Source organism: Panicum virgatum, chromosome 6N, assembly GCF_016808335.1.
Source record: "Panicum virgatum strain AP13 chromosome 6N, P.virgatum_v5, whole genome shotgun sequence".
Classification (NCBI taxonomy): Eukaryota; Viridiplantae; Streptophyta; class Magnoliopsida; order Poales; family Poaceae; genus Panicum; species Panicum virgatum.
This window is the reverse complement of record NC_053150.1, coordinates 9,371,424-9,389,719: the sequence shown is the minus strand read 5'-3', so window position 1 is coordinate 9,389,719 and position 18,296 is coordinate 9,371,424. Positions and strand designations below refer to the sequence as shown.

Here is an 18,296-nt window from a genome sequence, read left to right as displayed (position 1 = left end):
GACGAATATATATATAATATTAGTGTGATATGCGGTCCTAATATTACTGTGCAATGCAAAGATTACGACTACGTAGTCACATACGGTAGAAATACGCATAGCCATATGTATAAAAACAAAAAAGAAAAGAAAACATAAAGAAGAAAAAAATGTTTAGTGCCGGCCAGTTATACCAGCCGGCACTAACCTTGCTTCCAGGCGCCGGGCGGTGTCGGGCACGTTAGTGCCGGCTAGTATTTCGGGCCGCCACTAACATAAGCACGTTAGTGCCGGTCAGAGTAGTCGGCACTAATGTCTGTCATGTTAGTGCCGGGCATTTAGTGCCGGCCACAGGGACCGGCACTAAGCCGTCCTGTGACCGGCACTGATGTGCCTTTCTCCAGCAGTGTTGCGCTCGCCCTTATCACCATAGGAGTTGTTGGCGAATAGCTGGCTCGATATTAACTAGGTGATTCCCCACGCGTTGCTGCCGGATTTGAAGATGCTTTTCGCTAAACTATGACAAAAAAGTATAATAAATTTGATGGATAAAAGATGTGCGCGAAATTGATCTGATTGATGGTTAACGATGTGGCTGTTTGAGAGAAAAGAGAGAGGTGCCCCTGCCCCAATCGCGAATTTTCTCTTGTTGTCGAGGTCGTCGGTGGCATGTAGGCCATATTCGTGTAGCACGGAGTCGACAACGGCACTACGGCATAGTCTTGTAGATTGCATGATATATTGATGTGGATAATAAAATGCTGGTGCAGTGGATTTTAATTGCATGCGATAGTGTATTGTTGAGATGGACAACTTGCATGTTAAGAGAAACCTCTAATGGAGACTAACTTTATAGGTTTTATAGATTTTTTTTTGGCACACCACGCGCACCCGCGCTGCCACTGCACTGCCCTTGTTTTCTCTCTCCATTTAAACCCCAAATAGCTAGCACATGTTGCATAGGGAATAATTTATCGCTGATAAAAAATCGAGAAACCCGATAATCCCATTTATCGGTAGGGTCTGGTAAAAATCTCTTTTATCACCGAGATTATATTTTCCAGTTGAATTCGCATGCAGTTTGCTGGTTGATCCATATGAAAGTGTTATATTGTCTCATATATATTATTATTAGTTGTATTTTTCTATATCAAATAGTTTGGAGATACTTGTGCAACTTTTAAAAGAAATTGAGCCATTTTTTTTTTCTTAAATTATTAACGAAAAACAATTCGATAAACTAAAAAATTTCTGATAAAACTGACGATAAACCCGCTTATCGGCAACCTCCTGTAAAATATTTCTATGGGCGATGTAAACCACAGGGGCCAACCAAGGGAAGCACCAAGCGACGTGAATTAAATTGAGCGGAGCAGCGGTGCCTCGTTCCCATGCGCATGCAAAATAAATGAAGGGCAAGGAAAAACTTACCGGCGGTAAGCCATTTACCGGACCTCACCGGTAACGGAAAAATACCGAAAACCGCCGGTTTACCGGATTTACCGGTCGGTAAACCAATTCAAATTTGAAACCACCGAATTTCGTATTTTTCGACCGGTTTTCGTTGTAATTTCGGTGGAATTCGCTGCATAATTACCGAAAAATGTTGACCACGGTAGAAAACAACAAATTGTGTTAAGAGAAGTGTAATATTTTCAGAGAATTATATCTAATTCTTATATATAATAGTTCAATATGCATAATGATTTTCTTACAAAGCAAATATTAATAGAATTGACGTGAAACATATGTATATCAATACAAACCACAATCCAAATGCAATAAAATATAGGTTCAACTTGTTAACACAATTTATAGGTTCAAATAAAATATAGGTTCAAATAATACAAATCTCAAATAGTTAACACAAAATATACTCTAAAATTTTTATTTCGGTGTTTTCGCATAGGAAAACCTTACGACCGACCGGAAATTGTTGATGACTCCCATTGTAACGTCGAATCCTATAAAAAGGAATAAATAAAATGGGTGAGAAGATGTAAAAGAAATGAATGCAAGTGAGAAAATAAGATGTGTTACCTACATACTTAGGTACTCATTCGGAGGGATCTTGCTCTGGGGGATATTCCTGATAGTACATGTGAGGATTTCCATATAGAGGACGCGGAGGGACAGCCATCGGATGTGGTTGTGGTGGCCACACTAAGGAGGGTGCCGACGGGTAGCTGTAGGTGGAACTGACAGAGGTAGAGCTACCATCATCCTCACCGTCGTACGGGCCTAATGGACGAGTATTGCTTCTTGTGCGACGTTGAGAGCTGGGTGCTCCATGATCTTGATCTTGTGTGGCATAGGTGAAGACAGTCTCTCCCGTAAATCTCATAGCACCAGTAACAGCACCACTAGTAGAAGCACCACCACGATCATCCCCATCATCATCGTCATTGTCATCACCACCCTCATTGCTATCATCATCATCGTCGTCGTCGTCGTCATCATCATCATCACCACCACTACCACCATGTCCATCATCACTAGGCTCTGGTGTGGTATCGTCAGTGCCAATGCTTTCCTCCTCAACGTCACCCTTTCTTTGTTTTTTTCGTTTAGACTGATTTGGAGGAATTTTGGTCTTTCTTTTCCCCAGGTGGGTGTCACCAATATTCTCTCTGGCCCAATCATCAACATTTACTGGCTCACCCACCCTACGTGCGAGGTCAGTCAAGATCTGAGCAGGCACAGGAGGGTCGGCAAAATCAGAATCTTCATCTAAGGTTGGTGCTCTATTTGATCTACCATGCTGCATCCATTCTTCAATTGGCCTGGTCTGCCGATACAATGAGAGATCCATGAAGCTAGTAGCAGGATCGAATTCACTTGCCTCAACCGTAGCTGTTGCACGCTGAATACGCAGCCGAAGGTTGTAGTGCACATATACCAAATTATGGAGCTTCATGCTGCTTAACCTGTTGCGAAGCTTTGTATGAATAAAAGCAAAGGAACTCCAATTCCTTTCACATCCACTTGATGATGCGCATTGAGAGAGTAGTCGCTTAGCTGCTATCTGAAGATATGGTGTTTCTGAACCAAACATAGCCCACCAACTAGCTGGAGAAGTGCCTCTATCTTTTGCCATCCTCGCAGCAAGGTCAGATGAGAATTCTCCAAGTTTTCGATGAAAGAGCTCATACTCTTGTAGTGCACGTGCTGCTCTGTCGATGTCAAAAAGTCTCTCCAGCCCTTTCCGAAGGTCTCCAAAGACATTTTCTGATATTCCAAACGCATAACAAGCATATGGGTGTACGGCACAAGCAGTGTGCGCATATGTACCTTCGAACACACTAGCCAACCTTCTGTCAACAATTTCCATGATCCTGTCACACCTTGCCATATTTGAATGGAACCGGGTATGATATGTACGCTTGAGGCTGCCGTACTCCATAATAACTTCACCCAAAGTTGGAGTCTTGTCTTGATCAGCAAATCGCAAAAAAGAATAGAGAGGCTCCACATCATTAATAACATACTGCATGTTTGCCCACCACTGAACAGAGGTCATGCATTCGAATGCATACTTGCCTGCTTCAGTCTTGTAGTGGCGTGATGATCTATATTCAGTTGACATCATCCATATCATAAATTGATCTTTCTTCTTCATAAAACTCTCCAGAAACATATAGTTAGTGCCAAATCTTGTTGCATTCCATTTAACTAGCTCCCCACCAGTGGCACTCTTAAACATGGAGTGCACACTATTAGAATTGTATAACCATTGACAAATATATTGGGCACTCTGAATCATGGCCTTGTGATCATCCCATTTTTCCAATATCTTTGATAATGAGGTTGATCGTGTGGGCAAGGCATGGCTGCCACACAATGTGAGGGTACTCCTCTGCCAACAGCTTGCAAGCCTTCTTAAAGTTGCTGCAATTATCAGTGACTATCTGAATCACATCTTCTGGCCCTATATCGTTCAGAACAATTGTTATCTCCTGCAAGTTGTTGAAATCCATTAGAAAACTACAAATTCTTACAAATGTCATGATCCATTAGAAAAATACAAATGGTTACCTTAAGTATGAGCTGATGATCTTGTATTTTTCCAGTTACATCAATAGACTTCCAGAAGTACATCATTCCATTGCAATATACCAAGAAGTTGATTACGCTATTGCGAGAAATACCGGTCCATGAATCACATATGATAGTGGCACCATACTCAGGGAACTCTTGCTTCCACTTGTTGATCTCCTTCTTTATCTCCTCCACGTTCTCTGAAAGATATTTTCCATCAATGTCCCTCCCAGTTGGGATCGTGACCCCAGTACCTGCATGCAATAATCACATATGATCCGGGATGTAGAATACAAATTGGCATGCAATAATAAATGATTATTTACCTTGTTTCTGTGTCTCTATGATGGCCGCCCTAAAGTAAGGGTCATCTACCTTCCGTCCAGGAATACCAACGGAGTGGCAAGCCTTTGACCACGCCCTACCCAGCAACTCTCTCGCAGTCCTCCCCTTAGACGTCCAAGGCCCCGTATCAATCCTCTGCTGCCTCGGTCCGGAAGCAGTAGCAAGGTTATAGTCCCTTGCCCGCTCGGGGATATGTGACCGACTCCTAGAAAACAACCTCCCAATTTGTCTAGAGCCACCACCTGGATCCCGTGCCTGGCCTGATCCAGAACCACCACCCCTCTCATACCTTGGACCAGCCCTTTGCCTAAACTCATACTCTTCCCGTGAATGTCTCAAAGCTTGCTGCAACTCATCATCCTGCTCTTCTTCTTCTTCCTCACCTTCCAAGTCAACATATTGAGTACTTCGAGCTGCAGCATCTCTCCTACGCCTATCTTGCTGTCTTTCATACTTCTTCGCCTTTATCTTGTCCAACTCGCTAATGAAAAAGTTCTTCACCGTGGGGGGAACCGAAGGGCAATCAATAACATCATGACCTCTATGTGCCAAGTGGTCCTTGAACCGGGTTGCCCCTCCACCGCTCTTTGATGTGCCACAATACTTGCACTTGAAACCTGATCCCCTTTTTTCTCCATGCTCCCAAACAGGGTCAACCATTTACCTGCAACGGTGCAACATTCATACACATACACCTGCATATTCACATACCAAAAATACATGCACATTCTCAATTTGTCATAAACATGCATATTAATTTTCACATTTGTACTCATACACATACATAACAAAACATGAATAACAAATACATGCACATTCTCGTTTTCTAATCCATAAAAACATTGTATACTTCTACTAATACTTATATTACACTACTTGCTACCATAAAAAAATTCAAACAAAAAAAGCCTTACCCACAGCAGCCGGATCCGGTCGGGAGGGAGAAAAAACCGGTCGGAATCAAAGGTTTACCAGCCGGAACGTCCGGGAAACCGCACAAACCGAAGCAGGCGGAAGCTACGCGCGACCGGCGACGAAATCCGGCCGAAACACGCCGATTTCCGCTCGGGAAATGGCGGGAGCGGCCGGCAGCGGTACCGGCGCCCGCGCTCGCCCGGAAATCGCTTCTACCGGTCGGAAATCGCCTCCACGAGCGCGGAAACCGGTGGGATCCGGTCGGAAATCGCCGGGAGACAAGGAGGGAGCAGCTCGGGTGTAGGAGGACTGGAGGAGGAGAAATGGGGAGGACGGACGGCTGCTAGGGCCGTGCGAATGGATAATGTGAATGCTTCAACATTAAAAGCTCAGTTTCTTTTTTTTACACAACATATGAGGTTACATTTCAAAACAAATATTAGTCCAAAATGCTCATAAAAATGTCTAGTTTTTTATCAGATTTTTATCCTATTTTATATAATTTTTTTTGAATTTTTCAAATTTAAAACCGGTAAATGCGAAATCACACCGAAATTCGTTTCTCGGACACCACCGGTGTAAATTTTCCGGTAAACCGAATTTACCGTTCGAAATTTTTTTTTCCTTGATGAAGGGTAGAGTCGGTCAGATTTTTGGAGAAAAAAAAACACAAAATGACTATCTTTCCTCAGGCTGTATTCGCAAAAAAGAAGGGGCTCCTCAGGTATCACATACGTACATTTTTTTTATTGACATTTTCAATTTTTTTTTGAGCAGTGATTGACATTTTCATTATCTGTCCATCACCGTTTCGTTTCTTTCTTTCTTCTTCCTCTGTTTCTTCCCCGCGCTGCCGCGCAGCCACCCACTCCCCGCCGCCTGACCTCGCCCCCGCCGCCAGCGCCTCTCCCTCCGGCTCCGGCTGCCTCCGCCGCCCTCCATCACCGCCCATCGTTAACCCATTTGAGCCATTTGCCCCCGCCGCCTCCACCGCCCACCGGGGGTCCTGGCTCCGGCGGCGCCCTCGCTGGCGCCGCCGCCGCTCCGCCGCCGTATCTCCCGCCTCCACCGCCGGCCGGCGAGCCGTCCCGGATCTCCCTCTACAACCGGGCACTGAGGTAAGCTCCCAACCCCAAACCCCCCAACCCTAACCCTAACCCTAACCCTAACCCCAAACCGTGGTAAGCCAAGGTCTCTGGGTGAACGTAAAGGTTTGCCCCCATGCATCTTTGCCGTTTGCTCCTAACTATTTCGAATTCCACATGTGAATTGAGAGATTTTTTTCCCCTCTAGTTTGCCCCATTTGACATTCTTGCATTTCCAAACCAGGGGTTTAGTGCCTGCACTGCATTTGATATGAGTAAGGGGGTTCTTGGTGTCTGCAATGACTTCAACAAAGAAGAAGGGGTTCTTGGTTAGCTTCTCCGCCTGATCCAAATTAGTTCTGCAGAAAGATTCGAGATTTGGGTACCGGAATTTTGTTGATTGGCAAAGAGGCCGGAGGTGGTAAGCAGATGGGTGCGGTGACAAGGGCCAAGAAGCGGAGGCTGGATGAAGAGTCCAGCAACCCAGAACTGGCACCTCGAGGAGGAGAAGACCTGATAAGCCGTCTCCCGGATGATATCCTCATCGGCATCATCACCATCCTCCCTGGCAAAGATGCTGCCCGCACACAGATGCTCTCGTTGCAGTGGCGCCCTCTCTGGCGCTCTGCACCTCTCAATCTCGAGGCCAGGGTCAATGGCGGTACAGTGGGAAAGGCTGTGGCCACCATCTGCTAACCCACAAGGGCCCTGTCCGTCGATTCTCCCTCAGTTGGAGCTATGACTCGGATCCCCCAGGTTCGAAATCCTCCAGGAGTTTGAACTGTTCTATAATAATAATTGCTCTCAAAATCATCCAGTTCCACGGTCTGTACTCCGTCTATCTCATACTCTCCGAGTTCTCAGCATTCGGTCAGTGTGTGACAGACTTCAGTTTCCCATGGAGACTGCTTGCATGCTCAATTTCCCACACCTCAAGGAGCTCGCCCTATCCACTGTCGACATCGCGGATAGCACTATCCATTGTCTTCTTTCACAATGCCCTGTCTTGGAGAGCTTTGTGCTGGATGACACTAGAGGCTGTCGTCGTCTCCGGATCTGCTCCTTGAGCCTTCAGAGCCTTGGTGTGCAAGATACTTATTTCTCTGTAGAGGGAAAGCTGGAGGAAGTAATTATCGAGAATGCCCCACTCCTAGAAAGGCTTACCCCACGAATTATACGGCACGAAGGATTTGTTATTCGGGTTATTCAGGCTCCGAAACTGAAAACATTGGGCTATCTAAGCGATAAGATCTCCACACTTGAGCTTGGAACCATGGTTTTCCAGGTACGTAGCTGCATGCACATATACTGCAGGCATTTCTAATTCTTGATATGATATTTCTTCACCCTCCTCGCTTATACATTTTATTCACCATGTCTATTTCAGAAACTGGTGCCTGTTAGTTTGTCCAATGTGATGCGTGCTATGAAGATTTTAGCCCTTAGCACCGCTCCTAATCTGGATGTTGTTGTTGACTTCTTAAAATGCTTTCCGTGCATGGAGAAGCTATACATCGTGGTTAGTGTTTTTTTCTTTGTTAAATTCAGTAAGTAAACATTCATTTTGTTCTATTGTACCATGCAATCGGCCCTCTTTATGAAAATATGGTTATATCTTGTTTCTTTCAACTCACTTTTCTTTTTGTCAGGCAATCAAACAAGGAAACTTCAAGAATGTACGGCGATATGTTTCACTTGAGTGCCTTGATCTACATCTCAAGATGGTGGAATTTATTAACTATCAAGGAGACTTGACAGATTTGAACTTCATCAAGTTCTTCGTATTAAATGCTCGAGTGCTAGAATGTATAAAGTTTGTATCCCGTCGTGACAAATGTGACGCAAAATGGATTCAAAAACAACATCAGAGGCTACAACTTTATTCCAGAGCTTCACGGGGTGTTACACTTGATTTTCAAGCTGATTATGGGGCATCTAGTTTGGTACACATGAAGCACATCTGTGATTTGACTAAAGATGATCCCTTTGATAGATCATTTTGTAGATGCCGTGATGAGGAAATATGAATTCCTTTGAAGCTGTTTATTAGTCTTATGCATTGGTAAGTATCAAGTGCATATTTAGTATACACATGAAATTTCTTATTTTCGCCATTTTTGTTGCAAGCCTGGGATACCTGTTTTGCCAGAAGTTGAAATACATTGATTTACTATAGTTTTTTTTACTCTTTTTGTTTGATATGGCTGTGTGCCCCTCCTCACTTCTCGTGGACAAAACTAGACTACGGTGGTCTTGTTACTGTGGTACTCATTCCACTATAAGCTACATTATTCTTATTTTTTGTACCTCATTTTGGCATCAATGCAATCTCAATTTCATTTGAATTTAGGTTTCTGTTTTGAAGTTTTTTGCCACTAGTTTACAGCTGTCAGAATATTGTTTTATATGTTGAAGATGTTCATGTACTTTACGCAAGAGCAGGTTTGATATGCACTACATTTTTTTACCTAAATGGATATGAACAAGCTATAAGAAACTATAAGAAAGATATGGATTATAATGAAAAAATGGATATAAGGCCTGGTTGGTACAGCTCTAGATCTCAGATGCATGGTACATTTTAAAGTTTGTATGTGAAATTATTGTGGTTTGAATTTTTAAAGTTCATTAAAATGGAAACAGAATAATTTATACAAATATTATAAACGTAATTGCAAATCAAGATCCATGGATTTGTGGAGCGACAAATACCTAGCTTCAAAGAATCTTCGATCCAGTGCTATGCAGAAGAGGCCTACTTTAATTTTGTTTTTGTTTTGAAACATTAAAGAACTCCCTAGTCTAATGGCAGTAAGCACGGGATGAGCTTCTGAATATTGGTTCCGTTGTAGCCAGGCATCAACATTGTTATTTTTATAGTTTTCTTGCCACATGGGGTTTTAGCGAGACTTTATCTTTAAGTCGTTAAGAAATATGGCATTCTCCAAAATTCCTCCATGATAAGGAGGTCTATGGCATTCTTTACCACCGAATTAAGAAATTCCTCTCAACAGTGCTATTTGTGTATGTAGCTGTAGTAAGCAAATTGTGTTGTTTGGACACTCACAGTTCTACCATTTCACCCCTTATTCCGCGCTATGTATGGTACTGAAGAAAAGCCTGATTGCAAAATTATTTGACTTGCAGGTGCATGGACATATTGATGTTGCTAGGCGGAAAGGACTACTGTGCTGCTATGTTGACAACCAAGTGCAATTTTGAATTCTGATAGACCCAATATGTACGTCTTTTGGATAGTTCACTACGGATTTAAGTTATGTCATTAATGCACTCTATTTATAAATTGTGTTTGTGTTTTTGTCTCATATCCTGTGGCCATGATAGGACTCGTGTTTTAATATTACGGGGAATAACTACATAATGATCCGTAGTGGGAAAAGTATAAGTTGCTTGTTTGCACAATTTTAGTTTATGAGTTTGAATATGGGTTAGTGCTTTAAACCCTATCGGTTCAATGAAAACTGTAACCTGCTTGGTATGGATCAAGCAGTATGATGAATGTTTACTGTTCTAACTTGCATTTTTTTTATTCTCCTACATTTCCTAACCTGCATTTTGGATCATGATTGCGTAGCGTATTAGGAGTTTCCTAATATTAAATTGCAAAGCCTATAAGCAGGCCAATTTATCTTGGTTCAGCTCAATTTATCTGCAAATTGTATCACATATCAATACATGACCATGGTGTGCAAGCCCAGCTGACATGTGCAGCTACCTTGAATCCGTGATCTGATATGATGCTGGCGTTCGTCTTAGAAATCGTCCTGCAGGAGGCAGAGGCAGAGACAGACACAGAGAAGGATCAGATTTGTAGCAGTGAAGACTGAAGAACTACACATAGGCAAAGAGAGAATGTTTGGCTTTGAAACCGCTTGCTGCAAAAGCAGAGAAAAAGATCAGATTTGGTAGAAGTAGTGAAGAACTGCGGATGCAAAGGGTGAGCAAATTGTTGAACAAGTATGGACCCGATTGATGGCTTAAAGGTGAGATCAGCGGCCCAAAGCATATTCATTCAGGCTGCTAAACACACAGATGAGAAGGCGTCGTGGGGCTGGCCACGGGCCTGCACAAGGACGGGTCGGCGTACCCACTGGTGGTGACCGTGCTGCCCGACGTCCACAGTTGAGCTGCGTGCTCAAGCGTCGAGGTTTACACTCAGCTTATGTGTAATTTTGTCGTCGGTTATGCCATTGTGGGGGTTGTTTCGATTTGACAGTGTCAGAGTGGATTTGTTTGGAAAAAAAGGTTTAGGGAGCCAGTTCAATTCTGGCCCAAATTTCAAGGATTTATTTTTCAAAACTACCAGATCCAAGTTAGCCATGAGTAGTGTACTTGTAATCGTTTGGCTGAATACCTGTAATTGTCTCCATGAGTAAAGTACTTGCCGGATATATTTACAGAGGACAAGATGGTTGTACTTTACTGGATCGTGCATCGACAAGTAATCGGATGAGAAGTGGAACACTGATGAACGCTCTGCTCGCCGCCGGGAAAAATATAAGTTGCTTGTTTGCACAACTTTAGTTTATGAGTTTGAATATGGGTTAGTGCTTTAAATCCTATCGGTTCAACGTAAACTGTAACCTGCTTGGTATGGATCAAACAGTAGTGACTCATGATGAATGTTTACTGTTTTAACTTGCATTTTCTTTTTATTCTCCTACATTTCTTAAGAGCAACTCCAAGAGCTTATGTAAATGCACTTGGTTAGGTAAACAAATAGAAAAATCTATAAAAACTGGATCCAACAGTCTATGTAAACGACTCCACGAGGTATCCCACTATCCATTCTCGGTATCCCGGAAGGCAAAAATACATACCCCGCTCCATTCAGCATCCGCCTCACGCCTTGCTCCTCGCCCCTCGGCCCAAGCTCCGAGGTCTGAGCCGATGTCTCTCCGAGCCCCGCCTCGCCACCATGCCAGCGCAGCGACTGGAAGCTGACGTGGCCATATCGGGAGTGCCAGCGCCAGGCCGTCTCGGTGCTCCGGGCGGAGAGGCACACCGGACGCCCGATGTTGAGCTCCAGCAAGTAGAGGCGCGTGGGTGAGCGCTTCACCCACGTCAACAGTTTCCCCCCGGGTTCGTGGATGCTGAGGACGCCGGCGTCGAGGACGATGCGGCAGCCGGCCTCCTCCAGTTGACCGAGGCTGATGATGTTCGCCTGCAGCCTCGGGATGAAGTAGACGCCAGTGAGGGCGCGGTGCTCTCCATTCTTGCAACTGAAGACGACGGAGCCGCAGCCCTCGATAGCCACCACAGATTCGTCACCGAAATGGATGGTTCCATGGACATTGACGTCAAGCTCGGAGAAGACGCTCCTCTCCCCGGTCATGTGGTTTGTGGCCCCAGTATCCAGAACCCATCGGTGGGGATTCGGATATGTGTGAGGGCCAAGCTGGGCGAAGACGCGCTCCTCGTTGAGGTCGATGCGGCGGCGTGACGGCGGCGGCGGCGGAGAGGTAGAGTGGCCGGCCGCAGCGACAACAGAGGCATGGGCCATTAGTAAGTTGGGCTCGTCCTCCTCACCTTGGGCCAGATTGGCCTGCTCCTTCTTGGGCTTGTTGGGGCAATAGCGAGACCAATGCCCAACTTTACCGCACTTGAAGCAGGGGGTGCTCGGCGGCTTGTTAGGGTCCCGCGTCGCCCCTCCGCCGCCGCCGGCGTTGCCGCCGCCGCGACCGCGTCGGTTCTTGTCGGGCTTCTTGCCGCCGGTGTTGGAGCCGCTGCCCCTGTCGTCCCCGCGAATCTTGAGCCTTGCAAGCCATTCCTCCTCACTGAGAAGTAGCCTACCCTGCTTGTCGTAGGTTGGGTCCGCCGGAGATGTCGCCGGCGAGGCCGCCTTCTTCCTGTGTTCCTCCACTTGACATAGTCGCCCCACCACCTCCTCAATGCTCATGGTGTCGACGTCGAGGAGGGTTTCGAAGGCGATGGCGACCTACGACATGTGGTCAAGAACGACCTCGAGCATCTTCGTCACGACCTCAGCGTCGGTGAGGTTCCAGCCGAGGATGCGCACTTGGTTGGCGAGCCCGACGATGCGCAGGGAGAAGTCGTCGACGCTCTTGCCGGCCTTGAAGGCGATGTCGTTGAACTCCTTCAAGAGCTGCTTGGCGTTGGCGTCGCGGACGCGCTGGACGCCGACGCGGACAGTCTTCACCGCCTCCCACGCCGAGCGCACAGTACGTTTGCGCGCGAGGGAGCCGAGCATGTCGGCGGGGACGGCGCGCAGGATGGCGGCAAGCGCGAGGCGATCCTCGCGGTACTCGATGACGTCATCTTCCTCCGGCTCGACGGCGTGCCATATGCCCTGCGCCTGCATGTTCACGCACATCAACAACACCCATTCCTGGTAGTTGGTGCGCGTGAGCATGGGGTACTGCACGGAGCCGCCGCCGCCTTCCTTGATGCGCTCGATGATGACTTCGCCGCGATGACGTCCGCGGCGCGGCGCTGGAGATGGCGAGGCTCGGCGGCGCGGTGGCGGGGATGGCGAGCGCCCGCCGATCACCGGCGCAGACGAGGCCGACATGGTCGCCGAGAACGTAACCGCTCTGGTACCAAATGTCGGAGTTAACTGGGATTTGGATCACCGGTGAACTCCAGGAGACGCACGCAAGAACACAGTTGGACAAGGGTGTTTTGGTGCTGCAGAATGCTGCAGCGTTTTCTGTTGTATTGACTAGGAATTTAAAGAAACGACGAAGCAAACGTGGGAGTTAATCTCCCGGAACGTGCGGTGAGCACGTCGCTAATTGACCGCGCCATCCCGCAGCCTCCGCACCACGTCCCTAGGACCCGGATGCGCCCCGCACGAACGCAGCGTGCGTCAGGCTCACGTAGCATGCACCCGAACGTGCAGCTAATAGCTAAAATTAGTAAAGGAGCCAACTAACTAAAGCTATGTACATAATGGTGATCGATTGAGGGTTAATTTCAACACGCCCCCGCCCGCCCGCGTCCGCTCCGTCCCGCCGATAATCCCGCGTCCTTCCCTACAATCGCGCAATCGCTAGCCCATCGCTCGCTCAATCCGCTCCGCGCCGCCGTCCACTCCATCCCGCCGTTCGCTGGCCGCATCACGCCGCCATCCGCTCCGTGACCTCAGCCCCGCCGTTCGCTGGCCATCGCGCCCACACTCGCCGGCCCATCGCACGTCGCCCGGCGCAGATCTGTGACGCCGCCGCCGCTCCGTCCATCAAGTACCTCCGCGCCCGCCATCCACTCCATCCCGCCGTTCGCTGACCGCATCACGCCGCCATCCGCTCCGTGACCTCCGCCCCGCCGTTTCGCTGGCCATCGCGCCCACACTCGCCGGCCCGTCGCACGACGCCCGTCGCAGATCTGTGACGCCGCCGCCGCTCCATCCGATCAAGTACCTAAAGGTTTGATTCAATCTGCGCCCCATCTCTTCCTCTCGCTTCCCCTGCGCTCTCCTTCTGTTCGAGTTTGAACTAGCAGAGATTGATGGGTTGATTGATTGGCATCCGCGCGACGGATCAAACAACCGGGGCGAGCGCCGGGTTGACGGATGGCGACCCGCCGCGACGGATCAAAGTTCCAACAACCGGGGCGAGCGCCGGGTTGACGGACGGCGATCCGCCGACGGCATCCGCCGACAGCAGCTGCCAACCAAACCACCACTCCCACGCGCGACGTCTCGCTGACCGGTGGGGCCCACGTCAACGCGTGGCCCCACATATCGCTCGCGAGGCCCGACACCGCCGCGGGGGATCGGAGATCCCGGCCCGGCTCGCTGCCAGGTGGGCCCGCGCGCCTGTATAAGTAGAGGCGACAGCCTCGGAACCAGCTAGCTGCAACGGCGCGGAGCAGCCACGGGAAGGGCGTCGTCAAGGCCGGCAGCGTCGGCATCGAGCTAGCTCTTTGCTGCCCAGGATCACTGCATCGAGCGTAATGTTCTTGCTGTTGCGCCCATCGCCGGCCATGTCGCTGCACCACTATTTTCCCACTGAATTGTTTGTTCCTTTTGGTTCTACCCCAGCGAAACAGGGGACTGCGGCGATGACCACTCCGGGGAGCACGGCGAGGGCCGCCGGACTCACAATCATGCTGATTTCCGCCAGCGTGGGCATAAGCTCCGGCGGCGGCGGCGGCGGCTTCGGCTTAATCCTCAGCTTCACGGGCGTTCTCGCCGGCGCCAACCTCGTCGCCGTCGGCGTCCGGATGGCCAGTGACCCAGCACCAGCGGCACCCGTCGTCCCGGCGGTCTTCACCGGTGCACGTGCGCTAGCATACTTCCTGCGCCGCCATCTCACCGTCGCGGGGTTCGTAATGGCTTCCTGCGCGGTCGCCGCGGTCTCCGGCCAGGCAGGCCCGGTGCTCTGCCTCGGCATGTCTGCTCTGCTCCTTGTCGGGCTCTCCCTGATCAGTGTCGGAATTCTCGGCCAGTAGCTGGTTCAGTTCTTGGATGGATGCACTGCTGCTCGATTGATACCTCCTGAATTGCTGTATCTCCTCGCTGTCGCTGTATCGGAATGCTCGATTGATGCACTGTGCGCTAGCCTTGTTGGAGAATGTCTTCCAGTTCCATGTCACCTGGGCTTGCTCAAGCTCAATCAATACTATTTGAGATCCTAAATAAAAGGGAATGAAGTTGTGCTACTGTAGTTTTCAGTCTGCTCCTTTGCTCTGGCTGGCCGTGTAATCTCTAAAACGCGAAAATGCGTCCCGCTCCGGGCCATTCTCTGGAAGCATAGCGTGCCACGTCGCCCGGAAAAGCAGCGGCCGTCGGATCGGGCCATCGAATGGCCATTCCTCCCCCGGCGCTAGACGCCACCACCGTTACTCCAGGCCACCACCGCCGCTGGACGCCGCCACCGCCCCCCATGCCACGCGGCGCAGGGCAGTGCTCCGCCTGCGCAGCGCAGCGCTCCGACGCAGAGCAGCAGTGCAGCACTCCGACGCAGAGCAGCGCTGCGCCGCCGCCCACCGCTCGAGCTCCGTCCGCAGGAGAAGGGGGAGAGAGGAGGGGAAGGCCCGCAGCCGCCGCAGATCCACGTCGCAGATCCCAGTATCAAGATCGAATGGAGCTGCTGCTCGGCGCCGCGCCGGCCTCCGCGACGCGCTCCGCCGCCCGAGCCGCGCCCGCGCCCACGCAACTCCCGCGCAACATCGCCCTCGCCGGCCTTCGCACCCGGGGCAGCGCTCCGCCGTTGCCATGGCCACCCGCGCGGGGATCCGAGGGATTAGGGGAGGGCCTCGCCGCCCATAGTCGCCGGCAGGAGGAGGCGCGTGCGGGGCCCCCGCTTCGCCGAGAGACCAGCTCCTCTTTCGTCTCCGAGGCGCGCCGCCGCCCTGGGTCCACCACCGCCGAGGCGCCGCTCGGGGATTCCGCCGCGAAGGTGAGGCGCTGCGGAGGGGAGGCCGCTGCTGGATCCGCCATGGGAGAAGGAGAGCGAGAAAGGGAGGGAGGGAGGGAGCGAGAGAGAGAGAGAGAGAGAGAGAGAGAGAGGGAGCCGCGGACGGCCGGAGCTGCGGCGGCACGGCCGGCAGGAACTGCGGCAGTGCGGGCGGCGGGGGTGACGAGGAGGTTGCGAACGGAGGGAGGAAGGCCGGGAGAGAGAGTGTGTGTGTGTGCGCGAGGGTGGGAGGGCGCCGTGGGTAAAAAAAAAAGCCTGTCTGGACCCATGATAGCTCCTTCCCCTGGACAAACATGTGGACAAACAAAGGACACGTAAACTCCGAACCTTCCCATGACATGAGGCCCCGAGGCTCTTTTGATTTTTATTCTTGCCATATGCACCCATGCCCATGTTTCGCAATATTGCTGCCAGCTACTTAAAGTATAGACGGTTGTTTATGAAAACAAACAAAACAAAAGCTACATGCCAATAGATTAAAAGATTTCTATAATGCGTAAATTTCTATAAGCTTATACTGTTAGACAACATAGGCATGATATTAACCTAACATAATTTATCAACACTGAACTGAAAAAGTACTTAAAAAAATGACCCATAGTAACATATGGGTTTGCCATCTGCCGCTACTATAAACTAATTAATGTACTATATTTCTTACGCAACTAGATATATGCAACAACATTCAATTTATATGTTACTTTACACGTCGCTTGCAAATACATGCTATCATTTGCACTCAACCTAATATAATCCATCTAAATTATTCTATAATAGCAAATATAATCACATAAAAATTATACACATGCAAACTCCAGCGTCGGTGGTGTGGGCTCGTCACAAGCAAACTCCTTAAACAACGGATTCATCTTATGTACGTTACTTAAAAAAAAATTCTACCTACATACAACAATTATTCTATTCAAAAATTAAAGTCCACATCAACTATAATACTATGGCGCCGAATACGGGCCCACCGCGGCAATGCCGCGAGCCTTTCTAGTTAAGACACTATTCTGAATCAAACGACGAGTTCTTGTATGGCTGAACCGGTACAGACATGCAGCCAAAGCCACACAGGGAAACTGACAGCTTCGACGTGCCACCGTGACCCAAACAGAGCCTCGGGTAGGCTGTAGATGGGCTCATCATTCTATTCTGCTGGATGCGGCTGGTGGCTAGTGCTGGTTTGTTATGAGAGAAAATTACTGATGGCTGGCTGGTGGCTGTTGCTGGTTTGGTGTGTGAGAAAAAAATGCATCGCCCATGCTATATTTTCTGGAACCATCGTCTTAAGGCTGTTTGCGGGCCTGAAAGCGGACGCGCCCGAGCGCCTTGGTGAGGACTCCCTGATGTAGTGGTAGCGCACGTCGATGTGCTTCGAACGGTCATGGAACACCGGGTTCTTGGTGTGGGCAATGGCGGACATGTTGTCCACCATGATCTCCGGCACTGCAGTCTCCTGCCCGACGAGGTCGCCGAGGAGGCGAGCAAGCCAGATGCCCTGGCATGCGGCGACAGCCGCCGCGATGTACTCTGCCTCACATGAGGACAGAGCAACAACCTTTTGCTTGGCTGATTGCCAAGTGATCGGACTGTCTCCGAGGAAGAAGATGACAAAGCTTGTGCTCTTCCGGGAATCGATGTCCCCGGCCATGTTGGCGTCGCTGTAGCCGATCAGCTTCAGTGCATCGCCCTTCTTTCTCCCATAGTGCAGCCCATAGCCGCGCGTTCCAGCGATATACCGAAGTACTCGCTTCACCGCGGCCAGATGCTCCTCATGTGGTGACTCCATGAACCGGCTCAGGTACCCCACCGCGTAGGCGAGGTCCGGCCGGGTGTGCACCAGATACCGGAGTCCACCAATGATCCGCCTATACTCCGTGGCATTGACGGCTGGAGTGATACTCTCCTTGCTCCGCTTGAGGCGGGACTCCATGGGCGCCAAGGCAGGATTGCAGTCCTGCATCCCGCCGCGCTCCAGAAGCTTGTCAGCGTAGCTGGCTTGACGGAGCGTGATGCCGCTGTCGCTCTGGTGGACCTCGATGCCGAGATAGTAGGAGAGAAGACCAAGATCGCTCATGCGGAAAACTTCCCGCATCTCGACCTTGAACTGGTGGATGTCGATGTTGCTGCCCCCAGTTATCACCAGATCGTCGACGTAGATGCCGACGATGAGCCGGTGCTCACCCTGTACATGTGTGTACACACCGTGCTCTGAGCTGCTCCTCTAGAAACCAAGTGCCAACATGGTGGCGTCGAACTTGGCATTCCAGGCCCTGGGTGCCTGCTTGAGGCCGTACAGCGCCTTACGCAGGCGCAAGACCTTGTGCTCGGCGCCCTTGACGACGTAGCCTGGCGGCTGCGCGACGTAGACCTCCTCCTTGAGCTCGCCATTGAGGAACGCGCTCTTGACGTCCATGTGATGGACCTCCTAGCCTTGGTGCACCGCCACGCCCAGCATCAGGCGTACAGACTCCATGCGCGCCACGGGGGCGAACACTTCGTCGTAGTCGACGCCGGCGCGCTGGAC

General features: G+C 49.9%; 3 protein-coding genes across 3 annotated transcripts; 2 read left to right on the top strand and 1 right to left on the bottom strand.

Moving 5' to 3' along the window:
* Window positions 1-3,752: 3,752 nt before the first annotated feature.
* LOC120677892 lies at window positions 3,753-5,022 on the bottom strand. Its single transcript, XM_039959085.1, has 3 exons — window positions 4,344-5,022; window positions 4,015-4,271; window positions 3,753-3,935 (listed from the first exon to the last, which is right to left on the bottom strand). Exons 1-3 carry the CDS (start codon window positions 5,020-5,022, stop codon window positions 3,753-3,755), a joined length of 1,119 nt encoding a protein of 372 aa, XP_039815019.1.
* Window positions 5,023-6,552: 1,530 nt separating this feature from the next.
* LOC120677415 lies at window positions 6,553-10,787 on the top strand. Its single transcript, XM_039958573.1, has 4 exons — window positions 6,553-7,647; window positions 7,750-7,881; window positions 8,012-8,424; window positions 9,510-10,787. The coding sequence occupies exons 1-3, from the start codon at window positions 7,261-7,263 to the stop codon at window positions 8,387-8,389; spliced, it is 897 nt and encodes a 298-aa protein (XP_039814507.1). The 5' UTR covers window positions 6,553-7,260; the 3' UTR covers window positions 8,390-8,424; window positions 9,510-10,787.
* A 2,523-nt stretch (window positions 10,788-13,310) lies between these two features.
* Window positions 13,311-15,017, top strand: LOC120677414. Its single transcript, XM_039958572.1, has 2 exons — window positions 13,311-14,294; window positions 14,386-15,017. Exon 2 carries the CDS (start codon window positions 14,406-14,408, stop codon window positions 14,793-14,795), a length of 390 nt encoding a protein of 129 aa, XP_039814506.1. The 5' UTR covers window positions 13,311-14,294; window positions 14,386-14,405; the 3' UTR covers window positions 14,796-15,017.
* Window positions 15,018-18,296: the final 3,279 nt, after the last annotated feature.

Coding starts and splice junctions, on each gene's coding strand:
- LOC120677892 (XM_039959085.1), bottom strand. CDS start 5,022: ATGGTTGACCCTGTTTGGGAGCATGGAGAAAAAAGGGGATCAGGTTTC. Junction 4,272..4,343: donor CATAGAGACACAGAAACAAG/GTAAATAATCAT, acceptor TATTGCATGCAG/GTACTGGGGTCACGATCCCA. Junction 3,936..4,014: donor ATCATCAGCTCATACTTAAG/GTAACCATTTGT, acceptor AACAACTTGCAG/GAGATAACAATTGTTCTGAA.
- LOC120677415 (XM_039958573.1), top strand. CDS start 7,261: ATGGAGACTGCTTGCATGCTCAATTTCCCACACCTCAAGGAGCTCGCC. Junction 7,648..7,749: donor TTGGAACCATGGTTTTCCAG/GTACGTAGCTGC, acceptor TGTCTATTTCAG/AAACTGGTGCCTGTTAGTTT. Junction 7,882..8,011: donor TGGAGAAGCTATACATCGTG/GTTAGTGTTTTT, acceptor TCTTTTTGTCAG/GCAATCAAACAAGGAAACTT.
- LOC120677414 (XM_039958572.1), top strand. CDS start 14,406: ATGACCACTCCGGGGAGCACGGCGAGGGCCGCCGGACTCACAATCATG.